General features: G+C 40.5%; 1 protein-coding gene across 4 annotated transcripts in view; it reads left to right on the top strand.

The window, feature by feature from the left end:
- tcf12 (transcription factor 12) overlaps window positions 1-23,715 on the top strand; it is a 52,370-nt gene that overhangs the window by 2,181 nt on the left and 26,474 nt on the right. For 3 of the 4 annotated variants that reach the window (XM_076024821.1, XM_076024810.1, XM_076024802.1), the window contains exons 3-7: window positions 5,407-5,480; window positions 10,210-10,312; window positions 19,863-19,924; window positions 21,387-21,516; window positions 21,868-21,920. In XM_076024821.1, the coding sequence (XP_075880936.1) occupies window positions 5,407-5,480; window positions 10,210-10,312; window positions 19,863-19,924; window positions 21,387-21,516; window positions 21,868-21,920 (422 nt within the window). The remainder of the gene's footprint in view (window positions 1-5,406; window positions 5,481-10,209; window positions 10,313-19,862; window positions 19,925-21,386; window positions 21,517-21,867; window positions 21,921-23,715) is intronic. The other variant, XM_076024827.1, reaches the window with a different exon arrangement.

The raw sequence follows: 23,715 nt of genomic DNA, 5'->3' as shown, positions 1-23,715 counted from the left end.
GCATTTCTGATCCTCTATTTTGCTGTGCTGTTAGTGGTCAGTTCAGATTCCCTTGTGATTGGTCTCCACGTTGTAAATGTTTCAGGACATCCTCAGTTGTGAAAGTCCACAATCGTGTATTATGTTTTCTGAAAGAATGTTTTGTTTGTGTTCACAAAGACTTGTTTTTGTCAGCTTGCTGTGAGAAGAAAGACAGACACTTTGGGGAAACTGAACGAAGAGACAAAGACACACGAGCAGGGCTGTCACTCATCAGCTTCTGAGTTGTGTGAATGGATTGTAGAATATCTAATCACTGGAATCCGTGGGATGTGTGTCTGCTCTTTATAACACAAGCAAACTAGTCGGGTCGAGTTGACTAATCATTGGAATTTTTTAATAAAATCACAAACTTCTGATAAATTTCAAAAAGACACAATGACACAAAGACTTCTATTACTCTTTGGTCATTATAGAGTTGTAAATAATCACAAATGATCACAGCCTGAAATAGTTTCAAAAGGGGAGGGTCTTGATTTCTTAAAGTATTTTTAATCATGAATAATGATAACTTATTATATTTCAGACCTTTCTGTCTTTTGTTATAAACATTGTTGATAAATGATACAAATATGTATTGTCAATAGCGAGCTGCATTACCTAGTACGGTAAGATGTGGCGAGCTACCTTAAGGCTTGGCCATTGCATTCGGTGACTCCAAAAATAGACCACCATCAGCACTCTTCTTTTTGTTTGGAACATAAAAGAGTTGGAACATTATGTGTAACAGCCAAAGCTCACTGCCATGGCCCTGTGTTGTCTGGGGAGCAGCATTGTCCTCCACAAACACAACAAAGGCTAAACACAGAGCGTTAAATAGTGCCATTTTTCTTCAAACGGGGAGAGAGATTTAAACTCCGCCAGTACGGCAGCCTTAAAGAACAACTGTTTGCTTTAGATGTTTCTAATCACCCTGGTAGGAGTTGGAGTTGTGTCAACACTGGGCATAACAGAAGAACAGAGTTTTGGCCTGATTTAAATGATTGCTTTTATCATAAATATTTGAGGATTTTTAGAATTTAAGTTAAATATTTGGAACCCTTGAAACAGGAGCCGTTTGTGCTTGGACGTTTCTATAATTAATTACAAATATTAGTCAACCGTAATGATCTTTAAAGTGGCAAAAATAAGTGGCGTTTTATTTAAAAAATAGTTCAATGAATTACCTTACTAATTACCTTAGAGGTAACGTTGTTCCTCATTTTTCTTTTGAATCTGATAATTGCTGAGGGCAATTCTGTGGACTTAATTGTCAAACATAAACAATATTCAATGTATAGAATAAATATTTACCGGTTTTACCTGAGCCTTATATAGGAGGGGCTGATTTTCACATGCAATATATATCTGCATATTCTCCAAGGATTCATTTCAACCTTTCTCACATTTGAGGGCAATAACCCAACTCAGAGACGTGGTGCCAGAATGAAGTGCTGAACCTTAGTGGTATCTCACCTCACATCGTGGCTTGTACTTATGCCTCTTTGATCCTCAAGGCTGGGGAAGAAGCACCTATATGCACATGTTTGTGAACGTAAGGCCAGCGAGTGTGCAGACAGAAGTGTGGAAATTGCAGGGAATGAGAGTTTGGATTATTGCATCTCAGCTGAACGTTGGCAGATAATGGAGGCAAAGTGGGACTGGCAAGATCCTTCAAAACTGAAAGAGAGATTGATTGAAGAAAGCAGCCACAGTGGCCAGCCAACTTGATTCATTATTTCGCCCTCCTAGTCTCAATGATACAGATTTGATGAGGTGGCAGTGGACGGCTTAAGTGTTATGAGGCGGTACATATTTTCTTTTTAGCTGTCCCTTGCATCCACACCTGGTTTTTCCAAGTAGATTCTTACATGGATAAAATGAGTCCAGTTTCAATTTGATGAAAAGAAATTCTTACAAATGTTTTCTCTCAGTTTCAGTCTGTTCTAATGTTTGAGTTTGGCTGAAAAACACAAACATGGGGAAAGAAACATTTGCAACGACAACGGGACCATTTATAATGCACAACACCCCCGATGCCGGTCAAAACTGTTTGGATCCTCTTGTTCTCTATTTATATACACGCTCTACATTCGGTTTCAGCATTAGTGTTGCTCTCAGTTAATTCATACAGGAAACACAAGCTTTTATATAATGGCCCTCCACCACTGCGTTGCTCACTGCAGACTGTTTACATGGTGTATTTTTAGTCACTTCTTCGCAAGCCAACATTTCTTTTCCGTCACACTTTGAAACAATAACATTCATCATGGTTTTTCAGGGACCAGATCTTTACTTTTTATCTTCTTCTTTTGACTGCCAACTGTAAGTGACAGAACACTTACTGGTCTGCAGTGTAATTAAATTGATTCCTATTTCAATCAGATTAAGATTTTTTTTTAAATCTTAATCTGATTACTCGCTGTTACTCGCTTAAAAAAAGAAGAAAAAAAAAAGAAATAGAGCTCGGAAAATACTACATCCCCATGCTTTTGTCACAAACTTGAGTTTTTTACACCCAAAGAATGACTGAAATGAACTGAGCATTTTTAAGAACAAAATTTGGCAGCAAGTGGCATCAACTTCAGATCAAATGTGTAATAAACAAAACAAATGGACCAGCTGAAACGCAACAGTAAGCTCCACTTCACCCTTCAAGATAGAAATGGCCGGGAATTCATTCAATTCACGGTCCTGGAAAATGACCAGACTGTACAGCGCTTTAAATATGAACGTTTGAAAATGAACACTGATACTTACAATGATGTTTTCCTCAAGTTCTCTTCTCAGTGGCGCTAAAATAACGCCATCATCGATCCAGCCACAAGATCGCTACCGTGCAGAACTGGGAACTTTAGGGGGGTGTTGGTGTTTCTGAATGACCACACAGAGGCAGCGAACAAAGATCCGACATTATCATTGATCCTGCTCTTAAAATCTGCTTCTGAATTTGTCCATTCCCCTTTTAGTTCTCAACACAGCAAGTCACTGAAAACACTGTAAGGCTTGAGAAACCATTTTATCTTGCCAGTGGTATAAACTAAAGAACTGAATCAATGTATCGTTTGACTAATTAGCAGTATGAATATGACCAAATACTGTTATATACCGATATTCATCTTTCCACAATAGAAAACTCATTAGAGCTTCATTTAGTTATTTTTCTTCTGCGCTTGCCAAGTTCCTTCGCAAAGATTATCGTTTGAGTGGACAAGCCAAAAAAAAACAGCGTAGCGCTGAATCCTTAAGCACTGTTAAGAATCGTGGCTGTCAAAGAAGACAGGAAAACGATCATTTCCCTCACGTGTCTCCCTCCGGTGTAACCATCTCTCATTTGAGGCTCTTAATCTCACTGGGTCAGCTGTTTCCTCTGGACTGGTACCGAATTGCAGCCAAATGTTAACTATTTCTCAACAGTCATTTTATTTTTCTCTCTCTATATATATATACGAAAAAGTGGAAAGAAAAACACTTTTGATTTAAACATTGCATGTTTGCACAGGTTTCTGGATATTCTTTCCCTTTGCAAAATGTTGTGCGTCTCTGTCCCTGCACAGCAGACTTACACCCAGTACACTGCAGATTTTCCCCCTTTTGCCGTTTGTGTTGGTGAGTCGTCTTATTGTGCTGTCCGATGTGTGTGAGGAGCAGCCAGGGGACCCCTAAGCTCTGGTCGGAGATGTTAATCAGACGAGATGACAGCCTGTGGCTTAGAAAGCAAACACTGACCGTTGTTGCGTTCAGTGTGCACACGGCCACTGTCGAACTGCTGCACATTCTACACATCGCATGCTTTCCCGTTGCCTAAATGTAGACCAATGTAAAGAGGTTTGGTCTTGAAACAAAGCTTTTAACTTTTCGGTTTTGAACGTGGGGGGAAAATCACACACATACAAAAAAAAAAACCCAACTCAGTTATCAACATGTTGAAAGAGGAAATGAATCTGCCGCCTGTTAGCAGCAAAAAACATCTTCTGTCAGGTTGAAACTGATCTGTAAGGCTGCTCACTGGTGCGTGACTTCTGGTTTGATGCTGCTACTGACGTTTCTGGTAAAGTGTATAATTAGATTTCTGAGTAAGAATTAAATGGGAGTGTGACTGTGGTTAAAAAATTGATCGTCTACACAATGCAAATGATCAGCACGGTTCTCTACCAAAACCTTCAGCCAAAACAAATCACTTCCCCCTGAAATGTTTTTCCAGTGCTCAGTTGCAGTTGTATATCTAACTTGTTGATTGAAGTATAATAATTAGACCTCATCAGACTGTCTTAACCTTTGTGGCATAGATGAAATGATCTCAGTCAGCACCAATGCATGCTTTTAAAATAAGATACGGTACACTATTATTTTTCAGGGCTCACCTCATGTAGCAATTACTTTTTCAGTCAGTCTACCACAACACGATACAGGCCTGCCCAGTAGACCAACTGAAATAGTGACACAATCCCCTTTCTTTCTTCTCACTTCTTGGGGGCTGCTGGTGAGTTTTACATTTTGTGAACCCTGCTATTCAAAAGTTTTTTTTTATTGCTTGCTCGACAATATTGTTCCTTTGAGCCTATACACATTTTCTGCAAATCTTATAGCGGAAAATGAACAAACGGTATTGCTTTATACTGGGACAGATGAAATTACAACAGGGGCAATCAATAACTCAAAGAATGTTGATGCTTTACCCACATGGCAATTATGGTTTGTTCTTTGAGGGAACTTTGGCTTGTACTGCAAGGCAATATTGCTTGAAACAGACACAACAATTGAGGGATCAAATGTGTTTACAAAGCATATCACATAAATTAGATTCAAAGATCAGATATTATTTTTCTCAATATATGCCAGATGGTCTTGCTTTTGCAGTTGGTCGGGGTTATTGATTTTATTTGTTTATCTGTTTGACTTTGAAATGCAGAGCGCTTTTTTTTTTTTTTTTTAATGTAGAAATGAGTTTTTATTAGGTTTAAAGGCTGATCTGTTTTGAGTAGTCGATATTTTTAGTGCACTGAAGAACATTATGTGCTTCAAAGTTTCCAGAGTTGTTTTTGGCTCCCTTTCTGTGAAATGTGATGCAAAATGTTTATTTAATTTAAAACATAAACTCTCATGATTGCAAAAAAATCTCATAATGGGAAGGTCAGTCGTCTTTTATGTCAAATATACCCGCCACACTCAAGATGGTTTGGGGGGGGGGGGGGGGGGGGGCAAAAATAGAACATATACGTTTACAAAGTTGGCACAACAAATTCCAACATCTTCGCTGCTCGGTCTGCGAGAGTCCTTATGTGTGTGAGCTTTACGGAGACAATACTATCGTTCTAGATTTGCTCCAATGAAGCCTGAACCATGTGAGTGTTGACGTAGTAACAGAGTTGTCCCTCTGTGTGACAGGTATGGAGGAGCGCACTAACCCAGCGTCCTGGGCCCCAGGTGGCGAGTCCAGTCCCTCCTATGACTCCTCCCGGGTAAGATGGGCCACACGTCAACACCTCTGATTGGCCTTTCTGCTCCGAAGCACATCATTTAACCCTTGTCGCATGATAGCGGTGCATTCAAAGTGTTTTGCTCTCACCTTGTCCCAGTGATGTTAACTTAAAAGAGACACATCTCTAAAATGGAAATGACTTTTAATGTACTTAGTTAGGGGGATTTTTTTCTTTCTTTCTGTATTTTCTTGACCTGCCAAGTCAGACAAAAAACTATAACTGAGACCAGAAGTATTTCTGTGATTGTGAAATGGAAGTGGCAATCCTTAAACTGAGGGAGTTTTTTTTTTTTTGCCAAGAATGTTTCTGGAGGGGCAGGGGCAAACTGTAAGTCTGTCCAATCAGCCACCTAAGACAAAAGCCATTAAACCAACTACAAAATTTGTTGCTTATGCCAAAAGACTGTACAGTTACAACATACAACATGATCATTTCTTTCAAAGAACACTTGCAGTCCAAATCCAAAGAGTAAACAAATGCACACTTGCACACCCAATTGTAAAAATGAATGCAAAAGAATACATAGAATAAGTAAGCAGAGTTTTTTGGAATTAGAATTGAAAAAACTGAAACAAACAAACACAATTTGGGGCGGTGGAAAGTCAACGCAATTTGGGACAAATAAAACAAATTTCATTGGGTCCGAAATGAGATGCAGTGCTAGTATTATTAACAAGATTTAAAAAAAAAACATTTTCAACAGTGAAAGCCAGATTGGAAAATGGCTAATTTGTGTTTCAAATATGTTTTTAAACTTATAAATCACCATCTTGCATATCACGTTTTTTTGTCGGCGCTAAAGTGCGGGAATAGTACACACACAACAAATGTATAGCTGTGAAAAGTGATAAAAATGTTTTCCATGAATAAAAACAATGAATTTAGGCTCGATTCTATTTTTAAACAGCTTCTCTTTTGTTGTGCTGAAGTGAGAACATCTCACTGCCAGTGTGTGAAAGTGTGAACGGCTCTCTCTCCTATTTGTTTGTCCCTCACACATTGGTCGCTCTAGATGCCCTGTATGAATTTCATTTAACGTCAATCTCCTGTCACTTTCCATTAGAATTCAGTTAAATGTCAGAGCCACTCTGGCTGCGTTACCTTGTTTATTTCCCTGTGCCCTTCCCGAATGAACATCCACAGGCTATGGTAACACAGGCAGCTTGATTTGAATTATAAGACACAGACACTTGAGATATCTTTGCTGCAGGTGCATATAAATGAGTGTTTATGACATTGCAAGGCACCGCGTCAGCCAGCAGACAGCTGTTTGCACCTCCGTGAGGTGCGCAGGCAAAGAATCATGGCTGCACTCTGCACACAGCTGCACAGCTAAAGCACTATGCTGTGCATTCATTTATCCTGTTAATATTATATCGTTCATAATAAACCAGGGGGGGAGCTGTTTGTTTGTATTCTAACTAGGCAGTCCGCAATAATCTCTTTTCAGTGAAAAACTTGTAATGTGAATGGTTATTGGTACTGATGAAGTTTCAACCAGTGGAGCGAAGCTGTTGCCCTGCATTGACTGGGATCAGCGCGGATGCAGCTTTTCAGCCACCGATGGTCACATGGCCATAGATGGTAGAAAGGGATATTAACAAGTAATCGATTATTGATTAATTGTCAATTAAGAATTTAGTTGATTAAATTAAATTAGTCGCAATTAATTGAACATTTTTTTATACGTGTAGTTAATATCATTATTACTGTGTAGTGGCAGGAAAGAGCAATTCACCTGTAGATACTTTGATGGTCATAATATATATATATATATATGAATTGTTAATCAATTGATAAGGTCAATCAACTGACGATTAATGAATTAATCATTCATTTGCATCACGAATGGTAGATGATACATTGGTTATTGATGAGCATTCAATTGACATTAAGACGTTGTCTGATAAGGAATATTTCTTTTTAAGTTAATTTCTGACCAGCAAGATTAACTGTGGCTTCCATTGTTTTGTCTCGCAAAATACAAACTGTCTTGTCCAGTTCTGCCTTTTCTCAGTAAACCTTGCCACCAAAATTCAAAGCGATATCCTTTAGTGTCTCGTAAATGTTTTGCCTTTATTTTCACGCTTTGATTTGTTGGTCTCCCTTCCTCTCACACAAACGCACACATGCAGTGTTGGAGCCAGGTGCACAACGCTGTGTCTCAGTGTTTTCGTTGTCAGCAAAGACCGCTGCTAGCATTTGATATTCGTATTAGTGTCTTCTAAGCTGATATCAAGAAAAAATAGACATGACAGAATTCCACATGTAGGTTAGTGCTCAACGTTCAAATCTGAATCTTCTTTAATACTTCACACTTAATGTTACTCTGTTAAAGGACGCCTCCAGGAGAAAATAAGACCTTTGTATGCTTTTGCTTTCCATTTTAATTTAGTCTAAAAGAAAAAAAGACGCGATTAAAGACAGTTGGTCGGTTTTCAGTCGTTTTCATGAGTGGAGGCTTTTAGAAGAAATTGTCATTGTTTCGTCTTCTGGTGTGCTACAAAGGGAATTCTGTCTCGTCCCTGAGCTTGCTTGAGCCAGCGAGCTGCGCGCGTGTGATCATTCAACTGTGAACGGTCCCGAGTGAGCCCTGTCTTGCTGACCTTGGCTCCCAGCCAGCCGTTGTATCCTGGGCAGCTGTAGCTGTAGGCTGGCGGTCTGACAGTCAGGGCTGTGCCCACCGCCGCCTCGCGACAACCCCGCTTCCCCAGCGCCCTGCCCTGACTCGATTCCTCGACCCCGGACGCATCCATCACAAGCGTATCATGGCTTCCTAAGCTGCCACGCGCTCACCTGGGGATGCAGCGGCACAGGGTGCAGAAGAGACAGTCTTTGTTTGTTTTTTTTAAACGCCTTGGCAAGTGATCGGCGACAAGGCGTGAGCTCCAGCCTGCATGCTGCCATGGTGATCTGACAGTTATTTAGCCTGTAGTAGCATCGTAGCCCTGTGGCAGCAATGACAGCGTGTGTTAGTGTCTCACATGGATGTAGGCCACCAGTGTTTGGGAATGATGAGGAATCTGTGATTGATGATCCGGCCATCCCAGGAGGAGTGAACACTGTTTGGTAGGATTGACTCAGGCACACGTGCATACGCACACTCACACTCGTAGTCTTTATTGATGGAATCTGTCATAACGATGAAAGCGTTTTGCACTTTTCCAATATTGGGATGGTTGGACATTTTGGGAAGTAGGATTCTTGTGGAATCACTCGCTGTGTTTCTATGACAGTTTTGCCATATTTTAGAGTTTTTTTTTTGAAGTTTAGGTGTTTTCATTACCAGTTTTTTACTGCAACATTTAGGTTTTTGTGCAATTCTAGGGGTAATGGAAACGCAGCTATTAATAAATGTTAAATTGTTCATTCAGAGAGCCTAGCATTGAACTAACAAATTTAAATAATGTTAAACTCATAGTTTGTCATTTGATTGGGGCGAATGTATCAGCCTAGAAGATGCAGTTGCCAGGCAACAAGCAAAGACTCCAGAAAGTTCCTTGTCCTGGTTGATAGAGGAGCGTCAGTTTCTCATTTAATTCCTCAGAATCCTGCTGAACGCCTTGGAAAATCGGGAAAACATTAAATGAAGATAAGTTTAAAAGCTATCGTTCTTGTGACACTGAAGGTCTTTTGCTTTTTGCTCGCGGACGTGAGCTGTGGAAGTGAGAGTCGGTTGCTGCAGCATCTCTTGTTGTTGGGTCTGGTCATGGTGTGACTTAACAGCGTGTGCAGCCTGGCACGAGCACAATAAGGAATTTCTAAAGGATTCTCCTCAACGCAGCACAATCACTTCACTGCCTTTGAAATTGCTCCATCGCAATCCACTCCCCCCAGAAAAGATAATAAGATTTACTTTCTCCACTGTATGTCGAATGCAAAAGGCTACAAGTTGGGGGGAAGCTCTATAGAAATGCATCCCACTGCCGCTCAGTCCCTCCGGTGGGAGGTAGCGTAGTTTTGGGAGATGTGTTCCACTGTAGTGCAGGAGGATTTTCTCATGGTTTGGGATTAGCACTGTTACTGAGAATCTTTCATTATGAGGAACCCCAAGTTTTCAAAAACCATACTGTGACCGATATTTAGACCTAAGCCGCCCCAAAGCTGATAAATGTCATGAGAAAAAGCCCTTTAAGCTTTGGGAGAAAAAGGCAATTTTTTAAGCCGCGGGAACCTGGAATAGACGTAGGATTGAATCTCCATTCCTTTTCCTTCCAGGTAACAAGACTGTCTTATGTGCCGTGTGTTGGTATATATGACCTGATGGCTTTGAGACGAAACAGTGTAGTTAATATGAAACAGATGGTGTGTTAAATTTAAATTCTAAATATTTGAAAGAACTTTATTAGATTTTGTTTTTATAACAACAATCGATTGAAAAATTCAGAGTCCATTTGCAGTAGAAGTATAGTTAGGAGATTGTGATGCACGCAGGAATTGCAAGCATGCAACGCAATCCAATTTACAATTTCATTATACAAAAAATGTCAATAGTGTTACACTGGTTTTTGTGTTTCTGAAGTGAGCGGTGCGAGAGACAGAGCCACAAGGCTAAGCTGACTTTGGCTGCCATTATTTTTTAGTGAGCGAACAGTTTGTTAGTATAGCTGACCGTTGCGCTCCCCTCTGACTAATTAGTGGTGCGCCGTATCTCACAATTAGTGAAGATGCCTGATCGTGTGCTTAATATTCTGATGTCTCCCCCCAGGGTTTTCCAGACAGCCCTCATTACAACGATCATTTGAGTGACAGTCGATTAGTGTCCCATGAAGGATTGTCCCCAACACCTTTTATGAACTCCAGCATAATGGGTAAGTAAGTGACTCCCTTCAGCACAGTCTTCAACGCCCTTTGGTTCACAAAATAAATCAGCTGAAAGTGTTTTTGTTTGTCACACTAAGACATGTTGTGTGTTCCAAGGGAGGATTTGTTAGGCCATACGACTATTTTTGTCCTTTATATGTCTTGGCTTTTTTTTTTTGTGTGTGAACATGTCTTCTACTTCCTGCTCCCCTTTCTGTATCTTTCTGTATTTGCCATATTTTGTTGACCCTCCACCTAAGCCTCATGTCAGTCTTTCAGCATACTGTTTCATCATGCAAAGCTATCCATGCAAGGGTTTTTTTTTTTTAATATAAAAAAGAAATTGTCAAAATTGACTGGTCTGACATAACCAGTTAATATTAATGTAAATATAGTGTTTGCATTTATTTATTTATCTATCTATTTATTTATTCACTTATTTATGTTTTGCTTATTTGTTGTGGTTTTTTAAAAAAAAATTCCCCCTCATTTGTATTTTGATACATCCACAAGTGAATGACTTTGGAATGACATATTTAATTACTGGCATGTGTTGTCCTGTTCTAACAAAGCTGTATTCTTTGAGGCTCTGGCCTTTATCAGTGTGATTTGTAACTTCTTGATGATTTTACGGCTTGCTAGACCTCTGCGCATTATGTAAGAGCCCTGGAGACTGGTTTCAAAGCAAAGCCATTAGGTGCAAATGGCTGCTGTTGTATTAAAGCAAAACACTATCTGATTGACAACATCCCCCACGCAGACACACCACTGTGCCTGTTGTTTTTATACTCAAGAAATGCCAAACACAGATGTGTTTGCTGCTGTGATATGTGATATTAAACTCAGAAATGCCTGTGCTTATCTCATTTTTGGATTTTGGGTTGTGTAAGGCCTGATCAGGCCCTCGATTTGTGGTCAGATCCGGGCTTTTCAGAGCTTTTTTTGGGTTTTAGCACCCTCAGTAAATCACATCTAAAGGATTATACGACCATATCATTTTGTAATTTAAATACTGCATGTTTTCCTTGTTTCTAAATATTAGATTTAGCAAAATTCATAGCAGAAATTATGGACATTTGACATTCACATTAATATGTTTTGCCTAATGTATTATAGTTCACGAACACAAACATAGTTTTAATTATTTTTTTCATCCCTATTTGTAGTATGCCCAAGGAAAAGCATTCTTATAGTTATAGTGTCAACCTTCACTATGGTCTTAATTGTTTATCTACATGAATAGCCAACGGTTAATAGCCCTGAAAAAGAATGCTTAGATCTAATTGCCTGCTAAATTTTCCCCTTTGGTGTCAGATCAATGTTGGAACGCTGTTGGAAGATGTTGATTTCAAGCAGTTCCAGCAATTAGCACAGACGATGAGCTGCAACCGGAGAAGCTTCAGTGTTCTCTGTCTTCTCATTTCACACTGTTTCTGTGTGGTTAAGTGGTTTCCTTTTTGTCATTATTGACGTAATGAGCTGATGGAAGTGATTTTCCCGCTAAATGTAGATAAAACAAGCTGCTGTGGTAATAAGCTCTGGTTCTCTTAAAGAGACGGTAAATTTAAAATGAAGTTAGGCAAGTAAACAAAAGAAAAAAAAAAATCACATTTCTGTCTTCTAAACACTTGATTATTGTCACTGATAAATAACTCCCAAGTTTCATTTGCAGGTTTTCTACTGGCTTTTCTTACTCTTGAGTTGCGTAGGTCATAAGATAAACCCTTAAACTGAAACCATGTGCTGAATGTAATTTGATCAAACTACAAGTTCAAAATTTAATAACTGAATAATCACATAAAAATAACTAATATAACAATAAAAAGGATACGATGGCTGCTCCTCTCCAATCATGTGTCTGAGGGAGTATATTTAGTATCACAACTGCTGAGCTGTAATTTCATTCTCAAATATCCTCGTGTGCCTTCATCCATGTAACTCATCCAGCGTTAAGCCCGCATGATGACTAATCAGCTTAATGTTATTATGAACATACACGTACAGCGGTTTGCGTCTCGCATATTGCCTGTCGCATGCTAAGACACGTGTGACCATGCAGCGACTCACCAGGTCTGATTGAGCCAATGGTTTTTATTAGGTTAAGTAATTGAATGATCAGAGTAGAAATAAAAAGGGTGTTGAACAATGATGAGCTTTGCAAAGAGTTCCCTGAGGTCTGAAAACCAGCCTCATACATGGCAAGAGCAAAAACAAGTCTCATATCTATCTATCTGTCTGTCTGTCTGTCTGTCTGTCTGTCTGTCTGTCTGTCTGTCTGTCTGTCTGTCTGTCTATCTATCTATCTATCTATCTATCTGTCTATCTGTCTATCTGTCTATCTGTCTATCTATCTGTCTGTCTGTCTGTCTGTCTGTATAATTCCAAATACATCGTGCCCTTTGTACCTTCGGCAGTTCTTTATTTTTTTGCAGTAAGAATGTTTGATGATTGATGAAGTACTGTTTGATGCCTAAAGTACTTTCTTACCCCCCCCCCCCCCCATTAAAGAAATAAGTCGGATTTGTGATTTTACTTTTGTTACTGTGCCATGTCATCCTCCTCATTAGCAGAGATACGTTATCGCCTTCACATTATCACCATCGTATTCCTCATCGTAACGTGTCAAAATCCCACATCACGCTTGCATCCTCGGTGGAATTGGGGCAGGTGTTCTCATGCTAATACCCTGTGCCATGGGAGACCTCTGGGAGACCCAGGATGTGATGGTGGTCAGGTGCAGCTCAGGTGTGCAGTGCAGTGTGGGTCACAGGTGGTGCTGCTGCTGCTCCCTCCTCCTCCAGCTTGATCATTCACACCAGTACAAACTCAGAGAATTGCACGCTCTTGCAATTTTTTTATTTTTTTTTTCGCACTTGCGTATGTGTGATGTGTGTGTGTGTTTGCAATGGCAGCTGGACATATTGGCTGTACATTAGACACGAACAGGGAGTTTGGAGAGGCAAAGACGAGACCATGTGGTGGAGTGGAGTTTAGTGGATGTTGCCGCTCATTATGCAGAGCGGCAGGGTGTGCTTATCTATTACTGTGGTCAGTGGAGCATAAAGAGCCGAACATGAACTGAAAGGGGGAGCAAATCCCTTCTTTTCCCACCCCCACGCCGCCCACATCCTTTAACACATCCCCCTCCCCTGCCCCCTCCCCCACCCCAGTTCTGTGATTCTCTCAGCCCGTCATGGCCATGCCTCACCCCGGCCATGCCTCACCCCGGCCATGCCTCCTTGGGCGCTGGCGCCCAGCATGTGACTGGCGAGGCTGTCCAGCTGCAGAGGATCAGCTGTAGTCTCTGCAGGCCTTGGAGGGCTGTCTCTCCAAAGAGGAAAGAAAAGCTCGGGCTCCGCCAAGGTATGGTGACATAACAAGTCTGGAGGAAAGCAGCCGCAGGGGTCAGAGTGCCACAATTGTATTTCCAATCACTGGAAGGGTTGCCTTCATGTAGCTTGTCCTCCAGTGTCTTATGTGAGAGCAGACTTGATCATGAGCAACACCCTGCGCTGGGAGCTCTGTTGTCTGCAAGGGTCCAGGATAGTTGTGGATAATTTTATTTGCAAATATATGTAAAATATAAGTGTATATATTGTTTTTCAATATAAAAAAGATTCAAAATGAAGTTTTGAAACATCCAAAAAAACAACACTTTTTAGATAAATCTACCAATAAGATCTCATGCTGTACGCGTACAATTGCAGCTGCTGTCTACATATCACTACTCTAATCCACTTCATATTGCCTGCGACTGATGTCAGACGAGAATATTTGATTTTATGCCCCTTTAAATCTGACGATCAGTACAAGAGCATCAGATCAGATGGCATTTACCTTTTTATTCACCTCTGTGACCAAGACTTAAAGCACATTGCCTGTAAAGTCATTTGAAAAAGTCGCACCTTCATGAACACAAGCAAGTAAAAGCGTGTCCAACAATTTTTGGCATTCGGACTCACATCCCGTTTAAATCCCAGGCACACTAATGACCACGCTGCCAATAGAAACAGAATGTTTCTCTCCCTGCGTGTAGCACTATGCTGGATTGTGATTGGCTCGGGAAAAAAAATGCAAACATTTGTGTTTCCTGTACTCCCACATGACGGCAAGAGACATTCTGTCCTGTGTTGGCACAGCCTTGAAAGCGTGAGGTGTGGGAAGTGCAGAAAGAAGCATGGCTATGTAAGACATTTTCCCTTACTCCGGTGTGCGGGGGTGGGAAAGTTGTGTTTTTTTTTGGCAACTTGAAATCAGGAAAAACTCACATGCAACGTTGTCCCCCACAAAGAACATTCATCAAAAGATTCATCCCATGTAGGCTGTTTTGATGTTTTATGCAGTGCGGGCTGGTGCTTTTTAACTGCGGACCACATAGTGTTGGCAGTGTAAGGAAACATGCCCTCAGTCCTTGGAAGTCAGTCGACATTCCTAACCCATGTGCGTATTCCTCCTTGCCCTTCACCTCGTCTCTCTGTTGTTTTGCTGCTCAACAGTTGTTTGGCATCTTACGTTCAGCATTGACTTGCACTTTGATGTTGCACAAGGGCTCAATTCTAAAATCCAAAACGGAGACGACCCCTCCAGCTTGTTGTCGGCCAGGGCTGACAGATGTGGCCTACAGTGAGTTCGGCTGTGTCACATTACAAAACGTACATTATGTCACAAGAGATTGAAATCTCCTTAATTCCGCTGAGTTAAATGTTGAATTCACCTTTTAATGCACATTTTTCACGACAAGATTCAGTCCGTCCAAATGATCCTTTTAGCCGATTCACCAAGTTAGCACAACTGCCAGCCCACTCGTTTCCATCTGCATCTCATGCAAAAAGATTCTCCGGCTGGACGGGTGGGTGGGCGGGTGGGTGGTTGAGCTCCGCTGCGAAACGGCATCGAGAGAGAGAACTCAAAAGCTGACAGCGTGACACATGAAGCTGATACTTGATATTCGCAACACAGTCATTCGACACATCTCGCTCGGAATATGCCGCAACATATTGAGCACATTTGATGTATTGCCCACAACCTACTTGATGCGCATAGTGTTGCTGCCCTCTTGTTTGAGTTAAGAGAGACCACGGTGGCGGCGAGTCACATGTGAACGCATAATGCGGCATGTTAATGCTCCAACCCCTGTACCGATGCGGTATCCATTACAGTGTTGTTGCTCACGTGGTGGGAGACGGTATTAGGGAGCTCATCACCTTTCTCCTTTGAGAGAATGGATGTGTGATTATGAAGTCATCAGCCATGAACCAGGAAGGCTGTGGTGAAGCAGCCATCCTCACGGGTCCTCGGGGTGCCATTGATTGGTGACCATGTGTTTGTGCCTGATAGACTGTGAAATGGTGTGTTGCTGCACGGCTGTGTCACACCTGCGTCCCACCAAGGTGATTGATTGGTTTGGTCATGTGGAATGTTCCCATCTGGTCCGCAGTAATGCGTTTTTTTCCCCCCCGTCATTCATGAATAACAGGCACGAGCAGGAGAATAGTTGGTCTTCGAAAAAAGGCAAAGGCCAAGTGAAAACATTTTCCCTTTCACACCTCCTCCCCTTTTTACTGAGTAAGAGAAAATTCAAATAGGCCAAGCCCTGGCACCTGATTAGCATTGGAGGAGTGAATGCAATCAGGAAATCCTCATTTCCTCTCTCATATTGAGATGGTTTTGAGGAGATCATCAGCTGTTTAGAAGGTGTTAAACGCAGCAGGACATGATTTCAAAATGTTTCCTTCAGGGCTAAAGAATGCACTTTCCACAAAATATATCTTTGATCTTGCTGATAACTCAGACACCTTTTCTTGATTAGAAACCCTTTCCAGATCCCGGATCTAATCAAAACGCAATGATGGAGATCTCTCCGCGCTTCCCCCAGGACTTATGTGTTATTTTGGTTCTTTCTCCTGCTTTCCTCCTGGTTCAACTCCTCTTTATCCTGGTCCCTCTCCTTTAATTGATCTATTCATTTCGCCTAATGGCTAATTGCACATCGGGCTCCAAGAGCAGATGCATTTGTCATCATAGTACATAATAATCAGTGACATTTCAACAAAGAAAAAATAAATATGCAAATAAGAGCTCATTAACATTTGCTCTGGCTGTTTTGAATAATGTCAATGCTGACAGGGCTGTTTGCAGAAATTGATGCTGAACTGGGCAAAGAGACGTGCAACCTGACGGCTCTGTGGCTTCGCCATGTAATCGTTACCCTACTGGCCTTCTTCGTACCAGACTGTTGATAATGGCCCTCTTCAGGGAGAGAGGTCGTTTAGTTCACTTCCTCCCCTTCACTTGTCCACTTGAACCTAACCGCTTACCCACGCCGTTTAACTTACTGACAAACAAAACCTGGTGGTAGATGCGCTAACACCTCTGACACGCATGATATGCAAAAATATACATTAGGATACTTTGCATTGTAATGGAGACACAACTGTTTTATTTAAAGTAATAGTGGATTGTGCATCATCAGTTTTCATAATTTTCCTTTTTAATGTTGTGAACCTCTCGCCTCAGGAATGCTTCAGTTACGTCTATGCCTACATATACAATATATAGTTAATACATCTACAATAACTGACCCTAAATCATTAATGAATTTAGATTAATGTAAAGATTGAATCTTCAAGATTGAGATAAAACATGGTAAATTGCAAGACGGTCAGAATGGACCAAATGCCTGTTAAAATAGAAGCTGTACCATGTTGTTTGCCTTCCCTCATCAGCCATTGAAACCAACGCATACAAAATTTTGTGATATATATGTAGAGACTGATCTGATTCTGACTCTGATCATATTTCATAATGTGTCACACCTGTGATTTGCTAGTTATTTTATATTATATACATTTGGATGGAATAACTAAATGGTAATGTAATCTTAGTGCACAAAACGCCTGCTTAGACATCAAAAGACACAACAGACCTTGAAAGTAATCTGTTTCTTTTGTAACAAAGTTGTCCAATTTTGATTTAGAAATAGCAAAATGGGTCCCATTATTATTACTTGTTTACTCTAGAGCTAAACTAAGAAAATATAAATAAACTGAATGACCGTGTATAAAAGAACCATATGTTATGGCTTTATGTCAATTCCTCCAAGTCCATAATTAACAAATGTTCTGTTTACTTGATAACATTATTGTGTTTGGGTCTTGTATGGTAAAAGCTGCCATTGTTGAAAGTAAATATAGATACAGATACACAATATATATACAGCAGGTCACAAACAGCAGACTCAGAAAACAAAGACCTGAGTTAGCCTTGTGGGATAGATCCAAAATTCCCTTATTCAGAATTGTCTGTTTGTTTTCTTGGCCTTGGCGTTCCTTGGAGAGGAAAGTGGACTTTGTTTCTGAATGGAAAAAAGAGGCCCCTGGAATCCATCTGAGAGGCAGAGAAGCATGCTCACTAATTGGTTGTTTTTGTGGCGAGGGTTTTGAATTGATCCCTGGAGACGCTTAGGTCACTGCCTCTCACATTATCAAAGTAAGGAGCCTGGCAAAGTCCCTTGTTGTACTGTACTGGAGCCCTGTGATCAATAAAGGAGGCACACTATGAATGGCCAGGCAGCTTTTCCTTCCTGCTCTTTCCTTCCGTAGGATTTCAGCACCAAATGTTGTTTATTCACATCGCAGCAGATACGAACCCACTCGCAGAGGAGAACAACTTGTCAAACGTATTTTAAATGAAATAGTGTCAAAAATAAATGTTAATGTTTAAACTTTTTATTGTTAGTCTGGAAATGTGCTGCTCTCTGAACCTGATTGAAAACAATTTGAGAGGTTTGAAGGGACTTTATATCTGTTACTTTTGGCATCCATAATTTTAAATATTGCATTTGATTTAAGTTTCATCTCTGTGCCCCATTTTCTTTTTAATTCCACAATTGTGACGTGACGTCAGACTGGAGTCATGTTGTTTCATTAATTAATTAGTTATTTCAAAACTAACTTGACTTAAAGCATGTGAAGACCAATCAGCTTCTCTAGTGGCTTCGCCAACAATTGAGGAGTTTCCATATTTTTTAAATGTGCTGCATGTTTTATTTCCCCTCTGAACCAAATCTGTCTGTCAAATTTGAAATGAAATCATTGTGCTTTCTCGGATTTGGCAAATCCAATCCAATTCCCTGCAGAAGAACAGAGTTTAGTGCGTACTTGAATGAAAAAAGACGATTCTATTACATGTCAAATCTATTGTGTTTGTGCAGAGGTTTAGGCAACGTGGGATGCATGCAGTGGAGTTTGAAGATTTGTTTTGTGCATTGACAAACTAAACTGGCAAGGCAAACTGAACCGATTAATTGGTGTCAGCATCAGTCACAGCATGTGACTTCTATATATAATTTAATCAGATATATGTTTTGTGCGTCAGCATGTCACTAGAAATGGTAATGAAAGGAGCTGGTGTAATGGCTGCATCTGGAATTAAAAGCATATCCTTTCCCAAAGAAATGGTGTACTTGATGCTTAAGGGTTAAGGTCGCATGCCATGTCTTCAAAATTCACATCCAGTTAGGTTTTACACTGTAGATTGAAACATGGTTCTCACATCTCTCATATAATAAAAAAATAATAATTATAACCAACAAATGTATCCACACACTTCCTCCCGAAAAGATTATGCAGCCACCTAAATCTTGTCGATCTTTCCCCCAGGATGTGTTTTCATTTGGAAACAAATCAATGGAATTGTCATTAGATATAAGAGGGTGAAGCGAGAACTTGAAAATCTCTGTCTAAGAGGATGTTTCATCATCTTGCCAAGATATAGAACATTGGTGGTTAGAAATGACTTAATCCCCTTACTCTTTTTTTCAAGAGTGATGGATCACAACTGTGGTGCTGTTAGAGAAAGAGCAGCAGTGATTGCACAATGCAGAACAACTGTCTAAGCTCAATTGAATTCTGTTAGATGTGACCGCATTCACCTCCGTGTATGAAACCAGTGTTCAGATCAATCATTCTATAACAGGCTTTGCAGATTTTTAACTTACAAAAAAACAAACAAATAAAAAAACACAACAAAAATTTAGTTCCAGTGCTCACGTCTGTGTTGTTAATATTTGGAAGTCTGACACAAAATAATAAATGAGACTGTTAAAATCATTCATCATTTTCCCCCTGAGCTCTCATTTGTTGGTATGTTTTTCTAGGGGAGTATTTTGCTGAGAATGGATTTTTTGATGTGGGTGATTCATGTGTGCTATGTGTACAAAGTTGTATTTATTTATTTGTTTTTTTCTTGCGGCTGTATCCTTATGGAGTGCTCATTGCAAGTTACTGAAAGTATTGTAACAACATCGCAAAGCTTTTGACACATTTAAGTATTTCACAGGGGGAAGAAAAACAACAAAAAAAACGAAACTAAGCATAGTTTATATATATATATATATATGTATGTATACATATATATACCTTATATATGTATTTATATATAGTTTATATACACACACACACACACACACACACACACACACACACACACACACACATAACTAAATAGAATATATTGATTCCATCCTCTGCGTTACATTAATTATACGGGTTTTTACAGGTAAATCGGAGAGGACTTCTTTTATTGGTTATGAAAGGGATCCTGTAGCAGCTGGCTGCCAGGTGAGTTTCTTTTGATGTCAAATGATGTCAAAGTCACTTTTCCCTGATATATTTTTCATAAAGATACACTAGATCAGCATGTGCAGTATATACCATATTTCCTTGTATATACCTTGTAAATGGTGCATACTAGAGTACATCTGCACTAAAAATATTGTATGGCTTTCCAGTTTTATCACCAATTCCCTTGGTGGATCCATGGATTTTGGTTAAATTAAACAGACTTGTATAATAACAGACTGTTTTATTCTCTCTATGTAACCTTTCCTGAACAATATATCATATTTAATAATTGATAATACAGTTGTAAAAAAAAAATAAAAAAAAATCCTCCCATCTAACTTGCAATGGAAAGGTTGAATTTGGTCCGTGCTGCACAGAGTACATTCGTGTCAGTGTACACAATGGTCAAGACTCTTGACTATCACTCTTATGCTGATGTTGCTCACATGCAGCGCACATGTGTTTACACGGTTCACACAAAATGGTCTTTGGGGTACTTGATTTCTCAGATCTATGCTCGTGTAAAACCACCCCTGCTTCTTACAACATAAAATGATTTTCATGTTCTCATTCTTTATGACGGTGTTTGCCCTCAGAGCAATTCTACAGTAAATAACACCTTCCAACTGGGTCGTGTTGTGTTGAATTGAAGTGATTGACACAAATTCCAAAGTATTCACAACAGTCACCAGTGAGTTCCTCTTAAAGAAGCCTGAATCAGTTCAACCGCAGGGATTGAAATCGTGGAATAAAGAAAGCAGCAAAAATGGGTCTGTTGTGTGAATCCTTTTTTTGGGAATTGCATTTGTGTTACATTGTTGGCTACTGCTTTATATGGCCTACATTCAAATCCGTCCAGTTTTGCTGTTTGTAGAATGTTTTTTTTGAAAACTGTTTACAATAAGTGTGTTTCTATATTATGTCTGGTATTTCACCATCAAACATCACAGTTGCCAGAAAAGTCTCAGCAACAACTGTGTCAATTTTCACACTGCAAGGGCGGCACGTGAATTGAATCCTCAAGGCAAACCACACATGGCTCCTAGGTCGCAGTCACTCAAATGATCCCTGCTCTAATGGTCTCCAGCCAATTAGACTAATTACACCAAGCTCTTAATTGGCCTCATAACCCACTGAGTTAGGGTTATTGAAGTCAAGTGTTGGTGGTCTCTGTCCATTGTCACGGTGCAGAAGAGAGGTGTCACCAATCACCTGTTTTTTGTCCTTTTATGTCTGTTCATAAGGTTACGGTTTAATTGACGCACCTATTTTAAAGTCACTGTCTTTGCAAACCTCAGTGAAATACAGGCTAATTAAAATATCATTTAAATACATTTGTCCTGGTGTTGATTGAATTGCAAGTAATCTCGCGCATATTTGTCTGACAAAAATGACCAAAGCGGACAATTGTACTGAAAAGTGTCGTCTTCAACACGTGTCTGTTTGTCCTCTCTTTAAGTCTTCTGTAAGGCCTGACATTGGATTGACCAGCCCCGGTTCAGTGACGACAGCCAAGTCAGCAGCACCATTGTACTCTTTCACTGCGGCCAATCCAAGGAGACGTTCCCTAGCGGACCCACTGCCCATAGGTCAGCCTTCATTTTCAATTCTTGATTCATATTTGCCTCGTAGAATGTAGATAAAATTATAATGATAAATTTCATGGAAAAAAAAAAATTGGCACTGCTGTGATGCACTTAATGTCTTAATGTCTACCAGAGTTTGTGGTGGAGGTGGTCCTCTCCTCAGATTAAAACACATTCTTATATTGTCAAAGAGAAAGGCATACGCCTCACAGAACCAACCATTCCAATCAAAGTTGTGAATTGTACAAACAATACCTTAATACCAAAAAAATTTTTTTTTAAGTAAGGTCCCTATCACATCCTTTGACGTCTTTTTATCTGTGAATAAAAAGACGTGCTTTCATCTTTCCACAGATCCTCTACAAACAAAGAAGGTTCGCAAGGTCCCTCCTGGGCTGCCTTCATCTGTGAGTGCACATCATCTACCTTTGTTTAAATAGATCCACACACACGCACACAAATGCTGCTCATACGCCCTTCCTTTCAACACTCATCCGCTCTTGACATCACCACTAAATCACTTGACACGACTGGTGGGAATTCAGTTGCTTTTTATGGCTTCTGCGAAGCAGCGACTGTTTATTAAGGCTCTGACTTTTAATGTTTGTTGTTCACAAGCTTGTTGTTCAACACTAGTATGCAAATATCTCCTCGGGGCATTTCTTTGCCTGTGTGCGGACACGTGCATGTGTGTGTGTGCGTGCGAGCGCGAGCGCACATGTGCTCCTCGATGTGATTGATTTTCAGCGCTGCCCTGTCACAGTTGAGCCTCCTCACGGCCTCTCCTGGGAGAATGAGAGGCTGTCAAAGCGGATCCCCAGCTCTGCTCTTTTGATGTTTAATTAGTCATTACGCAGCTGAACAGGAGGACAGACAGAGATTAATAGCTCAGAATATCTAAAAAATTCTATTGGTAATGATCCCGGCGATGCAGAAACTGCTAGGATGCGGAGGAGTGTGGAGCTCAGCTTGCGTTCACTTAGAGAGAGTGTGTGTGTGTGTGTGTGTGTGTGTGTGTGTGTGTGTGTGTGTGTGTGTGCACGTGCGTACATGTGTGTGTGTTGAAGTTCATTAATATGCATAAATCACTAAGTCCATTGTGAAAACCCTGGTGTATTGACTGAGTTTCTATTTGTTTGTTTCTTGTAAGCCTTGCTTTAAATTCCCAGAACTGCTAAAATGTTAAACAATGTTAAAAAAAAAGAAGCTCTACCAGGAAACTGGTTTAATTGGTTTAACTGGTTTACCAAATTCTCCCAACCCTCTTTTGTCTTTTTTTTTTTTGCTTTAACAATAAAAGAGTTATATTTTTCCAGTTAAGAGGTCTGAGGCCGGATTTGCCTTGCAGAGTTTGATAATCGTCAGCTCCTTTGCTGCTCCTCTGAAATCAAATATGGAACAGGCCGCCCAACATAAAAGGCTGGCGTGTGTTTTGTTTCTGGATTTGTATTTGAAAAGAAGTTTGTCAGAGTACGAGGGGGAGCGGCAGCCTCTGCGAGCGGCAGGGATGTGTGCCGCCTTCCTCTTAAGTAGGTGATATATTTGAGGTCTTGTCAGACAGAGGCAGGCAGAAATGGTTGCCTCGCGGGTTACATCTCTTTGTTGTGTAAATGGACGCTGGGCTTTTATTTGTCAGTACTTAACACATGGGCGCAGGTGCGGCTCTCTGACTCATAGGAGAACAATCAGGCGGTACAATGCTAGATGGGGAAGAACGGTGACGGAGCACGGGATAAAATACAGCTTCTTTTTGTCACTCAGTGTTGCTCGGAAGATAAAGCCGAGAGCTCGCTGGAATTATCCCAGTTAGTCTTTGATCCCATTTGAAAGAATAAAGATGGGACTGTTGAATAACGTGCTCTAAGTCTTTAACCTGCTGGCAGGAAAGGAGGTGGGGGGAGGGGAGGGAGAGGGGGGGGAGAAAAACACGGAGCCCATTTTTTTCGATAGATGGTATTTGTGGGAAGTGTTTGAGTGGGAGGTCGTCTGGCAGTTTTCAGAAGGTGTCAGGAGGCTGGAATTAGACTCGCAGGAGGCAAAGTTGAGACACGGCGGCGTTTAATACCGAGCGCAAGAAGAGATTCTGTGGACTTTTAAAACCTGGTGTAGGGAGGGCCGTCTGTCGACGGGGGTTATCACTAGTGTTGTAGATTGGTCTTGGTCTCAAGACCACTTCTAAAAGGTCTCGGTCTCGTCTTGAGG

The sequence above is a fragment of the Nelusetta ayraudi genome, unplaced genomic scaffold (assembly GCF_046127955.1).
Source record: "Nelusetta ayraudi isolate G7.1 ecotype Tasmania unplaced genomic scaffold, CSIRO-AGI_Nayr_v1 ptg000002l, whole genome shotgun sequence".
NCBI lineage: Eukaryota > Metazoa > Chordata > Actinopteri > Tetraodontiformes > Monacanthidae > Nelusetta > Nelusetta ayraudi.
Note: the sequence above shows the minus strand (reverse complement) of the source record. Positions and strands in the feature narration are given on the sequence as shown.